A 12,725-nucleotide genomic window follows, 5' to 3' on the forward strand; every position below is an offset into this window, starting at 1 on the left:
CATACATCTTGTCTAGGCAGCGCTGGGACATCGTTATTCTTCTACCAGCACATTTAGTTCTAAAACCTGAGATTTCTTCAGGTTCCTGTAGCCATCATGCACACCACATACCCATCCCAAACTATAGCATCTGTTCTGAGCTACTCACTACAGCAGGATTTGACCTGAGAAACTCTAGAGTTTTGTTTTACTTTATTAACTTGGATTACTTTTAAACAGTTTTTTAAACAAAGTATTTCCCTTGACCAGCAAGGGAATTTTCAGCCTGAAGTTCTCGGCAGCATCCGATGAGGCTCTTGGCCAAGTTCTTCAGATACTATACATCCACAAGGACAGCCTGCTGGCTCTTGCTGTGGCATTTTCTTAATCCTCAGAACAGATTTCCTGGATCTAGGAAATTTAATTCCTGACTCCTTCGACCCAGATGCTGGCAAAAATGTTGTCTGCAGTCTGTACGTAATTGGGTGTGTTCATTATTTTTTTCTTTTGAATGTCTTTCTAGGAACTGGCCTTGCTGTTAAATTTTTCTAAAACAGTCATATTAATATGTTCAAAAATCCACTGTTGAGTTTCAGATAAAGGATCACATCTGTTCATGAAAATCTTCTTCTCAGCTGGGTTGCAATCTATGCAGCTGCTGCTTACCGGATGGAACAAAGTTTTGTCCTACAGGAATGAAAAACAAAACAAAAAAGAATTAAGTAGCAAATGCCAAGTCATTGGAAGTGTTCTTATTTTACAGAGCATGGATTAACACAGTCCTGCCTGAAATGATTTTGTGGTCACTATGCACTAACCTTGTGTAATAACCACAGCTATTATTAGGAAGCTGTAGAGAATAGAGTGGTTTTTTTCCCTTGGGTTATTATCCTTCATGAAATTGAGGATTCACGAAGGAATGAGACATCTTCTGGTCTTTAACTAACAGCCATGTAATATAATGAAAAAATAGAATGTCTTAATCTTTGCATAACATGTGCTTGCTTGGACCCTATTTAAAAGTCTGAACCTGAATAGGTTTTTTCTTAATCCAAAAAATTTATTTTTTAATTTGTTTTTGACAGTTTCTACCATGCTTCTGGGCAGGAAAATCTGTAACAATCTGTCTGGAAAACTCATACTCTTGAACTTGAGGAAGATGTAAAAAAAAATTTAATTGAAGTGGTGTGATAGACAAACTCAGGACAGATGATCTCAGTTCTCACCCAAAGAAAAGCAGACTTTGCCTATGGCCTCCATAAGCCCAGCCGCTGAAATATGCTCTCTCTCCTAATAGGAAGGAAATCCTAACACTGTTTTAGCTCCCTATGGAGATTTTGGGAGGATAAACACAGATTAAGTTGCTTTAAAAAGGATACTTATGATGATTATTTTTATTAATTTTTACTTTACAAAAGTGGAGCAAATTGTAAGTAACCTGGCTGTGACTCTTCCATAAAGCAGAAACTACCCAGATGGACAGTCGATATTGTTGGTTGGGTAGTTTCAATGAATTTGGTTCACATAGGCAAGTATTTGAGACCGATACAGGAGTGCTAGTGCAGTCTGAAAGTTTCCGGGGAGTATACATTTACTGTATCCGTTGAAATAAATTTCAGATTACTCTTGGGAAACCACATCCAGATTTTCCCCTTCCGTGCCAAACTTGGCCCGCCAGCCTCCTTGTCAAATTGCAATTGATTAAAAACTCAGGAAGAGTGCTCTGGGTGCTGAGCAACAATCATACAGAAACTTTTCTTTGGCTGAAAAATACCCCACGTTCAAAAGTATGAAGACATACAAATATAATTCAATAAGTCAACAAGAAATAGTAGCTATTCAAAAAAACACTTTTTAAAAAGAAAAGTTTGGTTTGTTTTATTTTTAAAAAAATCAGTTAAGATGGAATTTATTGATTTGGGGGGATGTGAAACACTAGTAAAACACAATGCCCTTTTTTATCTTAAAACCCATGCAGGCAGCAAAGTTAAAAGCCTCCTGTGCTCTGGCTCAGGGCAATGGCATTACATCCGCCTTTCACAAACACAGGTTTTCACTTCCAGTGTTTGCCTTTCCCCTAAAACAGTGGGTAAACGCATACACACACAACACTGTCAGCCTGAGGGAAGCTGTCAAAGTCCACAGGCATAAGCCAGATGGGGAGATTTGGTTCCTTTTTGCTCTACAAGGTGGGCAGGTAGGATACTCCATCTTGCAACCAGGTGCAAAGGCCTGTCGTGTCCTTACTCGGAGGTGGGCCTGCATGCATTCCCACCCGCCCTACAGGGTGGTGCAGGCACCCATTTGCACCTTGCCAGTTCTTCCTGGCCTTCTCGTGAGACACTGGTGGAGTGGCACTGCCCAAAATCAGGACATGGTGACTGTGACACTACGGGGTCTCAGAGGGAGGTGGCATCTGGTTTTCCTCGCGCCATAGCTTGGCATGAGGGTCACACAAGCTATTAGGAAGGCAAAGCTGTAATACTAGAAGGCTTAATAGGAGAGCTGGTTACAAGAAAAAAGGAAAAGGTTCAGTACAAAAAAGCATGCTCTGAAAAACACTCGAGCCTTTCTGAAGAGAGTTGGCGGTCTTTCTTCCCACAGAAGTATCCAGGGGATGCAATTTTTGAGTGAAGCATTGTCAGTGCTTTCTTTTAGAAACTCTGGTTATTAGGAGAGAAGAGCATCTTTTAAGAACAGGACAGAGTTACCACTCTGGAAAAACTTCTGGCTGACTTAGCCATATATAAAGGCCTATTAATTTATCATCTCAAGCTTACGCTGACCCAAGGTCAAAGCCTGCTGCTCTTACGGATTTTAATGGAAACAAGCTCAGGACTTAAAGGGGTAACTCTTGCGTGCATCCCCAAAAATAACTTTCCAAGAGAGCTATATAAATTCATCTTTGCACCAATATTAAAAAGCCACAAGAGTTCCTGTGGAGACTTTCATAACATCTGAAGACAGCAAAGCATTTTTTTTTCTTCTGAATGAAAGTCTGAAGATTATTTGCAGAAGGAGAAACTTCTCCATAAGATAATGGGCCTCGACAGTTCAGGGGGGTGGTAATGAGCCACAGAGCCTTTCATTTCTTCTAGGTCACTGCTATAACTATAGCCAAGGTCGATAGCAACTGGAAGTCATTATCAGCTGGTGGCTGCAGTAGTTTATCTGAAATTAGTTGGTAGCCCCAGCGCAGTTCCAGCAGGACAGATGTCCATATGATAAAAGCCACAATCACAATGACATGTCTTGGGCTGTCGGAGGAAATAATCTATGTACCTACTATGTGAAGAGTGAACTTACTCTTACAGGTTGTCCCTGAAGCTGTCAGAAGAGCATGAGCAAACCATGCTGTTCTGAGCATGGGTTTTGACGTTGTCTGTCTAGCATCTATCATCATCACTAGACTCAGGGTAGAATTATACAGTAGTGAACTCGATTTTGTACAATTTTTTCTTTTTAAAGACCTTCTACATGAGACCCCTCTTGGATACCTGTGCCCTACAAATAGCAATACTAGGACTAGAGAACATAAATTGAATCCTACTTTATCAGAACTAATGAATACATTAGTTCTGTGAACCCAGAATGATGCTACACTGAAAGCCAGAGGTGTATTCCTTCACTGGGAGAAATGTAAATTTTTGGTTCTGGCATATTTAGGAATCTCAGAGCCAATATTAAACTAACTTTAGTCTATGTCCAACCCACAGTACTCTTAATGGTATTACTTGGATACTTTCTACTCCATCGCTTCTTAAAGTCATTTCTTAAAGGTAATCTTGGCTGATTCACATTAGTCCTAAAAAAAATTTCATTATTTATTATCACAGACTTACTAGACTTTCAAACAGTTGCTTGGATCTAGTTTAACATGTAGCAGTACAGGAAATAAGAGTAGGTTTTGGACGTGTGTTTATTAGTGGTATTTTTGGTTTCATTCTTCTGAAAAGAATCCAGTAAGCATGCCCTGAGACTGCACTCCAATGAGACACAAAGCACATGTAATGGACATAAGCTGGATATTTTTTCAGAAGAACTCTGCTTATTTGAAGTAAAATATTAATATATTCTGCTTGCCACTAAAATATTTAAGCTGTTTTCATTTGTCAGTATCTGAATACAGGTTGTTGGGTTTTTCTGTGCTATGAGAGTACAGAATCTAAAACCAGTGCCTGGCTTCAAACCGTATTTGCAGCACTTTGTAATCACTTCACAGACCTAAATTCTTCTTACCAGTGGCTTGAGGATGTAAATGATCATGAGAAGAAGCTCACCCTTAGAAGAATAAAAATCTCTTATCTTTTAGTTGTAGAGGAACAGCATGACAGCACAGCAAAAACCACTTCACATTAAGAGTTTAGATAAACAAGGATGGATGCGTGCCCATCAGGAAGCTATGGCATCGGGAGGTGGTGCAGAGAATGGAACAGAGTTGCAGAATTTTTTTCTTTTTTTAGAAAGGGGGCATGTTTTGTTTAACCAGACCACTCCTCTTACTTATTTAGGGTGCAATTTTAGCTGCACATCATCCTCTAGGTAAAAGGCTCTAGTACAGATGCAGTTAAACCCATATAAACATCCTTTTGTACAGTTTCTTTCTTTTTGGGAAACACTATAAATCCTGTGGCCAGGATGCTCTCAAAACTATATTAAGATTTTGTTGGTATAGCTCTAATGTAAGTCTGCCCTGTGTATGAGGAAATAGACTATGCAAAATGATAAAAAATTACTAAATGTGTAGCCAAACTAAACTGAAACCTAGAGAAAACCACATGTACCTAATTCTATTATTCCAAAGCAGTTTCTTAATTTGAAGGTTTATGCAAACTAATCAGCCTGCTGTCAGGTTGGTATTACAGTTAAGGCTGTGTCAGTACTTCCATCATAACAAAATTTCTGTGGTGTTTCGTGCTGAGATGGAAATGCCTGCCTTGCGCTGAGAAATTTTATATGAGCCCTGTCAGCCTTCTGGAAATGAAAAATGAAGCTGTGCCAAGGATTTAATAGAACTCACACTGTGTATTTTTTTCAAATGTCTTTTTTTTTTTTTTAAGTTATCTGCTGTATTCTGTCCACATCAAAGGTGATGAGCCTTAGAGAGGGCAGCTCTAGACCCACATTTTGTCTTATGAACTGACTACATTAGGCACCAATGAAGTGCTAAGGGTATGAATGCTTCTTTCTTGCAGCTTGGGTAGGCAAAAAGATAAATTGGAAGGGTTTTGAAGCAAGAAGGTATTATTATGGCATTATAAAGCCAGATATGCAGCAATACAGCCACAGCAATTTATATCCTCAAAATATCTGGCCCACACACGTTCTAACTTTATTACAGGTAATACCTCAGTTTCAAAGGGATTATGCTTCTGAAAAATCTTGTGGTGGCTCTCCAACTGCAACATAGACAGGGTAAAAAGGCACAGGCTAGTTAAGTAGAAGCTCAGAAAAAGGGTCAGGGCAAAGCTGTTTTTAAGGGTTCTGGTTTCTACAACACGTAATTTCAAACTAGAGACCTGTGTTGAAGTTCATCCGGCAAAGTCCAGCGCCTGGCACTTTGGCCTCAGCTTAAGCAAGGCACAAGAGCCACAGAAAAGGGAGGGTGTGCCAGAGGAACCCTCAGCACTTCAGAGACAAGCATGTCCTTACCCTGCATGGAATAGAGTTAATTAGTGAAATGTTTAATCAGTGCAGCTTGCTGATTAACCATTTAATAACCCCCCAAACCTAACAACAGCATTACCAGGACTTCTTTGCCCTCAATGAAGCTCTGACAGTCTTTAGCTTGACCTCCTGTTTCCAGTGATTTATAAAATGGGCTGAAACTGAGCAGATCAAAGTGGTGCCTAAGCTGCTTATCTTTAGTTTGTAAAAAACCTAAAACTCCTGCCTTCTTTGGGCTTACAGCACAGCGCTTTTAATGTTGGGTTGTTTTGGGTATTTTTTTATTTTTAGGCAGGGTTTTCTGCCACTTGTAATCTTTAAAATGTAGTAAAATAATAATATTTAACTCATGAGCAGCATTTCTTGGTGCTGTCACATTGGATGAAAATATTTCCAACAGAGCCTCTGTTAAAATGACACCAGCATCTTGAAGTGCCAGGATGGTAAAACACCTTTCAAGGAACAGATCCAACACAGACAATCCTCTGAGCTGGATCAGATCCATTTTCATTTAAATTTGACCTAAATAGCTGAAAGCTCAGAATGAACATACTCCAGAGAGATTCCCACAAAATTAAATTGGAATAAGATGGGGTGGGTTTTAAAACAAAGCTTCTCTGATGGGAAAACACCAGCCTGCGCTGAACTGAATATAGGCTCAAGACAGTCTGAACCTCTGAGATGCCCCAGAGTGGCTCCAACCTTCCTATAGCTCCAGTGCTGGTTTCCCTTCATCCCGTGACAGTCATAGAGGGTGACGGGGCTACTGTGCGAAATGGCGTCGAAGCAGAACTTCCTGGTGTGAAGTGGCTCGCCGGGGCGGATGTCTTCCCTCCAACCAAAGGTGAAGAGCTAGAAAAACAACCAGGCAATGCAATCATGTATTACTAGTGAAAAAAAACCCCACATTTAAAACCACAGAAAAAGCCTGATGCGTGTTTCCCTACTCCGCGCATCCCTACTGCTGATTAAACGAGATACTGCCTGTGTATGAGTAAGTGATGACAATTGCCTTAATTACCGTATGGCAGTGGTGATGTGGAATATACCCCAGGAAGGTACAATCCCTATGGTAGGGAAGAAAAAACAGTCTCTGGTGACAGTTCTGTGGAGAGGAAAAAGGATATACTGTACTAAAGCCTTTAGTTAAAGAAGCACTCGTACACACCAGGACTGCAGCTCCCTGGTACTTCTGTTAGCCTCTGCTAGTGACCCCTCTCTACCTCTCATTTGGGTCTGAGGATGCTACTTAGAGAGATCTTCCCATCACAGCATCTTTCCCATGTTTAATGAACAGCTTCCTTCTGCTTATATGGGATGTCGTTAGTATATCCACCTTCCCTCACCCCCCCAAAAGACACACATTAAACAATCTTCATCTTTCTGCTGCAAACCCTGTGAGCTACAGGCAGCTTGTTAAAGCTCTTTTCCTTACTGCCTGAGAGGAGCCATGGAGGCTCACAGTTAATAGAGGAATCCTTCTCAATCAGACACCAGCTGTCTGAGATGATGCTGGGACACTGCACTCTTTCAATCATCAGATGGAGGTGACAGGTCTGACAGCAGCAGATTTAAAGATGCAGAGTGCATTTTCCTTTCTCATGGACCACTGCTTGCAGAAAACAGGCTGCAGATTGTAAATTGCTACCGAGGAGCTCTGCCGAGAGCTGGGAGGCGTTTTTTCTTTCTTTCTTTTTCAGTGTCAGGTCTGTTCTTCAGCTTTCTGCATGACTTTTGATTTTCAATAGGATAAACCTAAACACAACATTGAGAAAGTGAAGCTCTCTTTAAACGAGCAAACTTTGCTGATGGAAACTGTTTGGCTGTGATGGTTCACGTGGAACTGCACTCCGACTTGCTTCTTGGAGAAGCCAGAATGCCTCCAGCACTGCAGCAACCTCATCTCAGGTCCTTTTGGTCCTTGACACAACCATTATCTACAAATCCAAATGACACTAAATGCCATGTGGGTCTGATCCTGAATACTTCTGTTGTGGTTGCCAGGTTTTAATCCTTTCATTGTGATAGCATCTTCTTTCCGTGGGCTTCCTAAAAGATGCATCTTGCAAAAATGCTGCATCTTCAATGCTCCAAATGCCACATTTGAGAGGTGCTACCATTTCCCTTGGTGTGGAAGCACAAAATACTATAATATTTGCCCTTTTTTTTTTCTGTGGTGTGTCATATTGTAAGCCCTTGTTCTCTCAGTTAACTGTAGTTGCTCCTTATTTACTTCTTTACAACAGGTTTTCTAGGCAGCGTTTTCTTAATCTGCCCCCGTGTCCTGCTTATTTCTTCTTTCTCACAGAGTGCATTTTACATTTATCTGCAGTAAAATGCAGTGGACAGCTTTAACTTCATTTTCAAAGCAATTTCTGCTTTTCAAAAGGTTAAGTCTTTTTCCACTTCATGTTTCTTGGAAGCAGCATCATGGACTCCCTACAAAGATAACTTATCATTTCAAAAGCACAGACAGAAGCAAGATGCTGTTTCTTTAGAAAAAGAGAAGCCGGAGACAATTTTCCTTTAAGGAAAACCCAGCAAAACCCATTTTCTTTCTCTTACCCTTTACCTTCCTACAGCCAAGTAATAAACCTAGAGCTCAAAGTGATGAATAACAAATACCTAAAGGAATGGTGTGGAACAGTGGTTCTGCTATATTCTTGCTCTCATCACCACCACACAAGAGAGATCCTCTTGTGAGACTTTCCTCATCCTTCCCAGTGGGTGACTCTCTGAATTTCTCAGTCTATGCAAGACTGATGAGCTGTGGGGCCAATTCTTGCTGTTCTTCAGACCTTGGCCTGAGGACTGCTACCCCACTGAATGCATCAGTACACGTGAGAGTTCAAGTTAGCCTTTAAATCAGATTGTACTGACCCAGGGTATCCCACTGCCCTTTCCACAGGACCTCCAGGGTCGCATCATGTTTGAAAGCCAAGCCATGGCAACAGATTGGGGTGTTTTTTATCCCCTTCCACTGAAAACCAGGGTCTGTGTACTGTGAGATCTCAATGTTTAGCCTAGCACAGATGCTTTTTCCTCTTTCTTAGCCTCCAGTTTCGTAAAGCAGTTTCATTTATAAATCAACAAGTCTGCCTTCTCCCTGTGTTACTATTATAAAATCAACCCTGTCAGGCCAGAAACCTTGTTGGGCAGTTTTAGGATTGGGAGGGAGAAGAGAAAAAAAAATGGATTGGAAAAAAGATTACACTTCTCTATGCATCCAACTCATACTAAAATCTTGTACTTACAGATAAAGTTTGAAGGTCTATGGTTCTTCCAATCTCACAGTTCTATGCTATCCTCCATTACACAGCAAATTCTCTCTGGTTGATATAAAAATTATCTTTCCTCTGCATAATGTGCGACAATGCTACATTCTATTAGCTGAAGTCCTGAGTACGTGATGCTCCACTTTCCCACCACCTGTCACTTTGGATTTCGCTGTTACTTTGACGTAAGATTTGTACCCTTCCTTCACTCCTGTCTCCTTGTTGATTTGAAACAAGGATGCACCTAGATTTCCAAGCACATTATTAACAAACAGCAGGCTAGCTCTTTACCCTTGGTCTGTGGGGCTGCTGTTCACTGTTCGCTGCTGGACCCAAGAAACCCTCTGCCCTGGCTCAGCCGATGCTCATTTTCCTCCTCCACTCCTCTCATGCCACAGAGCCTGTAAAACACAGCCCCATCCTCTGTGCTTGCAGCCAAGCAACCCCTCCACCCTCATGCTTCAGCTTTTCATGCAGCCTGGCCCTATCACTCAGTAACTGGGGAAAACACAGCTCTCCACCTTTATTTAAAATTGGCACAAGGCCTGAAAAAATGATTGCCTGATACAGCCCTTGGCTTGGGACCATCTATCAGACAAAGGCCCTTTTGATACTTACCGGCACTTTCCAGCCTGTCAACATTGTTCAGGTACTCACTGCCTGGCTGGGGTCCATTGTGCTTTGACTATAGCATCATACTTGAGTGGACGACACGCGTCCTGCACAAAGATGAGACACCATGTTTCAGGCCTGGGCTCTGACTTGAAGTATATGTCCAAGTGGAGAAGAAAGAGCTGGGCGGGCTGCATGGCTGCTTGCTGGGCTGCGTTGGAGGTGATGCTTGTCCACCTACTCCCTGGCCAGGCTGGAGAACTTGAGAAGAACGCTACGCTGTGCCATCCTCCTGCCCCTTTCCTTCCACCTTGTTTTTTAATTCTGGGGAAGTCTCCAGAAAGCACAGTGGTGCTCATCCTCACTTCCCACCCTGCTCCTGTTCAACAGAAAGCCTGCAGGTGCCCCATGAACCTTTCATACACAGCTTGCACAGCCCTGGGGTGGACAGCCTCCTCCTTTTCCTGGGGGATGCTAAGGGGCTGCTGAGACTGTCAGCTTTTAATTCCTGCTCTAGTAATATGACATAAATCAAGTGGCACAAGGACCATCTCTCTCTCTCAAGTGTCAGCACTGACACCTGCAGTGCTAGTCACATCGAGCCACTGTATCTTGCCACTGAAGTCCCTGTAAATTTATACCAGAAGTTAAAAGAGCAGCTCAGCCTCGATCCACACTATTTGAAATATAATAGTAAAACGCTTGACATTTTCACTAATACTGCTAGTTTCTGCTAGCATATGTAGAAATCACATAGGGAACAAATTCAAGAAGATCTAAGCAATAAAGGGGAGCTCTCTGAGGGTTGACCAGGTGTTGTGCAGTTGTTCCCAAACACTCGTTAACAAAGTTAATCTTCACAGTTCACTGTGGTACAAGGGGAAGATCACATCCCTTCTCCTTGTTTGTATCATCTTTCTGCTGATAAGATTCTGTAAAGATTTCCTTTCTTTCACAACTGGTATCTTTAAAATCTGTACCTTGCACAAACCCACTCTCGAAATCTATCAGTCAGGTGAATACCAGGAGTCTGAATACTTGAGTAAAGTTAGTTTCTCTTTTCTTTTTCTAAATCAATCCAGAAACCAATGGGGATATTACCACCACTAAAATTATGCACACAAAAACTTGCCCAGCAATACAGCAGTAGATGTTTTGCCAGATCCTTTATTTGGTAAGGTAAGACACAAAATCATCTCTTTCTTCTAAATCTTCTGTTTTCTTTAGAAAATAAGGTTCCCTTCCGAGAGAAAGCAGAATTGCATGTATGTGCTCATTATAATAACTTCTATTATAGTTTTATACATTGTTTATAAATAAATTCTAATTTCATAGGTGGGTAAAGTCTTAGTAACTGCCTTTCTACGAGTAGGAAGAACAACCTTTAAATGCAGTGCTCCCTTCCTGGGGAAAACAAGCAAACAACAAATCCCAAAACAACCCCACCCCCCAAAACAACCCCCAAATCACCCCAACAAGCGAGTGGAAACAAGAGATAAGGGATTGTTTTGCGGGCTGAAGTGGGGGAACAGCTAGCTGCCAGTTCATCAAGCTGCCTTTGGGTGTCCCTGCACTCCGCTTGTCCGGAGCTGCCCTCTGCTGCCGAGCCGCCGACTCGCAGCCCCCGGCCCGCCGCGGGGCGAGAGAAGCGGCACGGCGCGGGGCGTGGCAGCGCGGCCCCCGCGCGTCCGCTTCCCCGCAGCCGGGTGGTCCGCGCTGTGCCCCGCCCGCCCGGCAGCAGTCACTCGGGCTGGCCCGGGAGCGCACCGCAAGCCCGGCTGTGCGCAGGCTTCCTCGTCCCGCTTCTGCGCTCCGTTCTAACGAAGTCACTTTTTGTCACGGGCAGGGACCGGGAGCTTCCTGATCACAACCACAGCAACGCTCCGGAATTCCTCCCCAACATCCCTCTCGCTTTACATCCCTTCTTCACCCTCCTCCAGGAATGTACTCCTTCGAAGGATATTTCGAGTCTCTTTTCTTATGCTTTGCCTGTTAAAATATTTTCTCCTCGCAGTTTTCCGTCCAGTTTTCTTCCCTCCTTTCTTTTTCCTCATCTCTGGCAGCCTCGCTTCAGACTCCCTCCCTTCTAAAAGGCGGGTTTGGAGCTCTTTAGGTTTGCAAATTTTAAAACCCCCGTGATATTCTAGTCTGGAGCAGAGAGCTTCTATCACTTACAGGATGACTTTCATAAGCAAAACAGGATTACCTTCACTCGGCCCCAGCATCCTACCACTGTGCTGTACCTTTGATAGCTATGTGAAGAAGCCTTCTTTCAGCAACTTTCCTTTTCCCATGTTGGCACTTACCTAAATTGTCATCATCTTTCAGCTTCCCTGTTTCATTTACTTCCACCTCTCCCCCTACATTTCTCTGTATCCTCAGAGAGTGCTTTCTTGACCTCAGCACTTCAAATACCCCTCAGAACTCCTTTCTCCTGAGCTTTTAAGCTTTTACAAAGTGTCATGTGCGACTGCCAGGTCAATTTTTCTCCTCAGCTTTGGGAAATTTTTCTAGTCTGGGACCTTGCCCTGTGAAAGGCACATACACTAAAATTGCTAATAAATGGTTAGGTTGCACTTCTCATCCGGTTTCTCTTCACTCACATTGGCCAGACCCACAGCCTGTGGGTCGTGATCCCTTTCCTAGGACCCTCAGAGCCACAATGAGTACAAATCAGAGCTCTCTTCCTCTACGCTCCTGAGAGCTAACATTTTTCTACCTAACCGACCTAGATAAAAGCTTTTTCTGAGTCTTTATCATCCCTTGTCTTTGTGAACTCTTTCTTTCTAGCTTTTACCCATTTATCTCGCTTATACCTCACATTAGTTTAAAATATAACTGCTTATCGAGCTTATTGAGATGAAAGCATAGAAGCAGACAACCACTAGAGCTTTACAAGCCCAGGTACTGTATTTAAAATATTTTCAGGTAACTGAACTAAAATCAACATATTTTTATGACACAGCGGGTGAGATCAGGATGCTCTGTGGTCATTGCAATCCCTGTTGGAAGTTAAGAATAATATACAACCCAGACTGCAGCTGGAGTTTCTGAGGTTATTTTACAGAGCACTTTTTAAAACCCATTAAGGTCAATGATGATTCACAAATTTTTTCTATGCCCTGCTTTGCCTTAGAAAAAGGATGAGTCCTCAGACAAATGCTCACAAACCGGAAAAGAGAAGAAACATTT

General features: G+C 42.4%; 1 protein-coding gene across 1 annotated transcript in view; it reads right to left on the reverse strand.

Annotated features, from left to right (window-relative positions):
* Positions 1–498: 498 nt before the first annotated feature.
* Positions 499–12,725, reverse strand: part of GALNTL6 (polypeptide N-acetylgalactosaminyltransferase like 6) — a gene marked incomplete at both ends in the record, with an annotated part of 462,129 nt that continues 449,902 nt past the window's right edge. Inside the window, 2 exons of the mRNA XM_084264175.1 lie at positions 499–666; positions 6,349–6,498. Coding sequence (XP_084120301.1) covers positions 499–666; positions 6,349–6,498 — 318 coding nt within the window. The remainder of the gene's footprint in view (positions 667–6,348; positions 6,499–12,725) is intronic.

Source organism: Gallinula chloropus (assembly GCF_964237585.1).
Source record: "Gallinula chloropus genome assembly, chromosome: 4".
NCBI classification, from domain to species: Eukaryota; Metazoa; Chordata; class Aves; order Gruiformes; family Rallidae; genus Gallinula; species Gallinula chloropus.